The following is a 2,331-nucleotide window of genomic DNA, read 5'->3' on the forward strand; positions in this document are numbered from 1 at the left end:
GATTTCAGATGTATTCTCTCGATCGACCACCTGACGAACTGCCATTACACATTGTCTACCGTTTGGGAGTGTAAATATATGTTTTTATAGTAGTTCATGTTTACTTGTTACTAAGTATAAACGAGCGCCCCACACTCGAATATTCGTTTGATATTTGAATATTCGAATAATTTTACTATTCGAATAAACCACTAAACAAAATAGTGCAAAATGTGACTCCACAAAATTGGAAAAAAAGCTGTTGGTCATATTATCAAAGAAGAAAAGCGCATGTGGACGATGGATGCTATGCTGGAAATTGAGGTCCAACCGCTTGTAATAAATTTAGATGAAAACACTTCATCATCGGATTCTGACATTTAGTTTTAAGAAATAATATATTGTGTGTGTTAACAATGTGTTCCATTGTTCTGTAACATATTTGTGAAATATTTAAAAATTTACAGTGTCCATTAACAATATGACATTTAAACATCCCAATAGTTTTATGTTTTTATTTAAAACGAGGATAAATCGCCTCGTCTATACGCAATAGCAACCCCTGATGCTCTGTGCACGCATTTTTATTACTGCATCTGTTCGGCGTGTCAACTATAGTCTCTTATAATAACTGCATAGACTGGGCTAAAGTTGTAGTAGAAGCCGATAAAATCTGCATAGCCAAGGCCGGGCCGGTATACGGCCCTTCGCCTAATCTGATGCGAGGCCTTTGTTTGCCCACACATCCATCAACGACTTGATTATGCAAAAAAGTGAGTCACAGGTGGGCAGAGAAACTTGCCCTACAAGGAACCGATTATTCACATCCCATGCGGCAAGGTCGCACACAACTTGCGGCCGGCTTTTCGCATGCACGCACGCTATTTGTGCCTGGCAGGCCGCATCTTAGTCTTGGGCAGGACGACTCTGAGGCGCGAATGGGCGCCGTACCACTCCCTCCAAGCGTCGACGTGGCGCTGCAGAGAGACAATCAGCCAGGAGGAGTAGGTGAAGTCGATGGCGGCCATGCCGAAGACGGCAGAAAAGGCAATGATGTGTGAGGAGAGGGAGCCGGTGGTGACGATGTTGTTCTTGACCAGAGCTTCGCATATCAGCATCAGCATGTAGGTGGACGCCACCGCTGAGGGCGTGTAGATGCTGAACGCCACCAGGTCGAGCACGATTTCCTTCAGGTGGAGCCCGGGGTGGCGCAAAAACATCAGGATAGACCAGAGCACGCTGAACTGCGGCTCTCTGATTACTCGGAAATGGTGCTGGCACAGCTCGCAGGTACTGTGATTGGACTCTTTGAGCCACCGCTCCAGGCACTTGAGGTGCACCAATGCGATGGTGCCACGACACCGGCAGGGCGTGAGCAAATCGTCGATGCTCTCCCCACCGTGGCAGATGCGGCAAATCAGATCCCCGGACAGCCGCGAGTCGTCTTCCAGCATGGATACCAAGAGGCTGCTCCCATCCAGGCGCAGCTTATCTGCATGGGCTTTGCTGCGCACCGACACCAGCGGATGTGGCACTACCGCCGCCTTTTCCATGTGAGCCTCAGAAGAGGCGTTGGCGCTGATGCTGGCGCTTGATGATTCGCACAGCTCGCTGTTCGAAGAGCAATTGCTGGTGGTGAAGAGGCCGACGTCGGAGCCGATCTGGAGATGTCGCTGGGAGGGGCCAGGCTTGGGATCCGGCCGCTTGAGGGCCCTCAACTCCTTCTCGGTGATGATGCACAGCCGAGAGTCGTCCGGATGGGTCCGCTCCAATGGCGGCAGGTCTAAGTTCAGTAGACTGGAGGTGGACTCTGTGAGCACGATGGTAACAAAGGTGTCCTTGTTCTTCTTGCGGGAGTTGGGGCCCTTTTGCATACTGGGAATTTTGACGATGATGGTGTGATGTTGATGGGTAGGTGACAACGACCAGCTAATGAAGCGACATTGACTTGGGAGCGTGTTGATTTTAACGTGTCGGGCGAAAACTCTTCGCGCTTTGTTTACTATTTACATATATGGGAAGAGCGCGTTCAATTAGCAAAAATGGTTGTCGCCACTATTTTTGGTAGTGATCGTGTAATTATCCGCACACTTCCACTGGCAATAAATCCACACCGTCCAAAAATCGCACCCACATGCGGAGCGTTTGCAATGTGGAATCGATAGGGGTGCTTAAGTGCAGTTATGTAGAAAAAATACAGTCTTCTGTTATCTATGAAATTAGAAAAATGATCGTCGTTTTGTGCAAGGGTGGAGCTAGATTATTGCAAAATTTCATGTTTTCCGTCCCGTTTCGCATGTTTCTCGGAAGCAAAATGAGCAAGAACGCTCGTTTTTACATCATTCCAGAGAT

At 48.2% G+C, this 2,331-nt stretch overlaps 3 protein-coding genes and 1 long non-coding RNA gene across 8 annotated transcripts in view; 1 reads left to right on the forward strand and 3 right to left on the reverse strand.

Annotated features, from left to right (window-relative positions):
- LOC109534156 (dimethyladenosine transferase 1, mitochondrial) overlaps positions 1–92 on the forward strand; it is a 179,795-nt gene extending 179,703 nt beyond the window's left edge. For both annotated transcript variants that reach the window (XR_007281778.1, XM_048667558.1), the window contains exon 2: positions 9–92. The gene's annotated coding sequence lies outside the window, so the exon portion shown is untranslated. The remainder of the gene's footprint in view (positions 1–8) is intronic.
- LOC125504894 overlaps positions 1–2,331 on the reverse strand; it is a 60,061-nt gene that overhangs the window by 8,771 nt on the left and 48,959 nt on the right. The gene's annotated exons all lie outside the window — the stretch shown is intronic.
- The window catches only part of LOC109534746 (cilia- and flagella-associated protein 410-like), a 10,285-nt gene that overhangs the window by 5,606 nt on the left and 2,348 nt on the right, over positions 1–2,331 (reverse strand). The window lies entirely within an intron of this gene.
- On the reverse strand, positions 480–2,174 carry LOC109538140 (E3 ubiquitin-protein ligase MARCHF3). Its single transcript, XM_019905270.2, has one exon. The coding sequence runs from the start codon at positions 1,851–1,853 to the stop codon at positions 861–863; it is 993 nt and encodes a 330-aa protein (XP_019760829.2). The 5' UTR covers positions 1,854–2,174; the 3' UTR covers positions 480–860.

The sequence above is a fragment of the Dendroctonus ponderosae genome, unplaced genomic scaffold, assembly GCF_020466585.1.
Source record: "Dendroctonus ponderosae isolate FM_Combo_2020 unplaced genomic scaffold, Dpon_F_20191213v2 Dpon_F_20191213_6, whole genome shotgun sequence".
Lineage (NCBI taxonomy): Eukaryota > Metazoa > Arthropoda > Insecta > Coleoptera > Curculionidae > Dendroctonus > Dendroctonus ponderosae.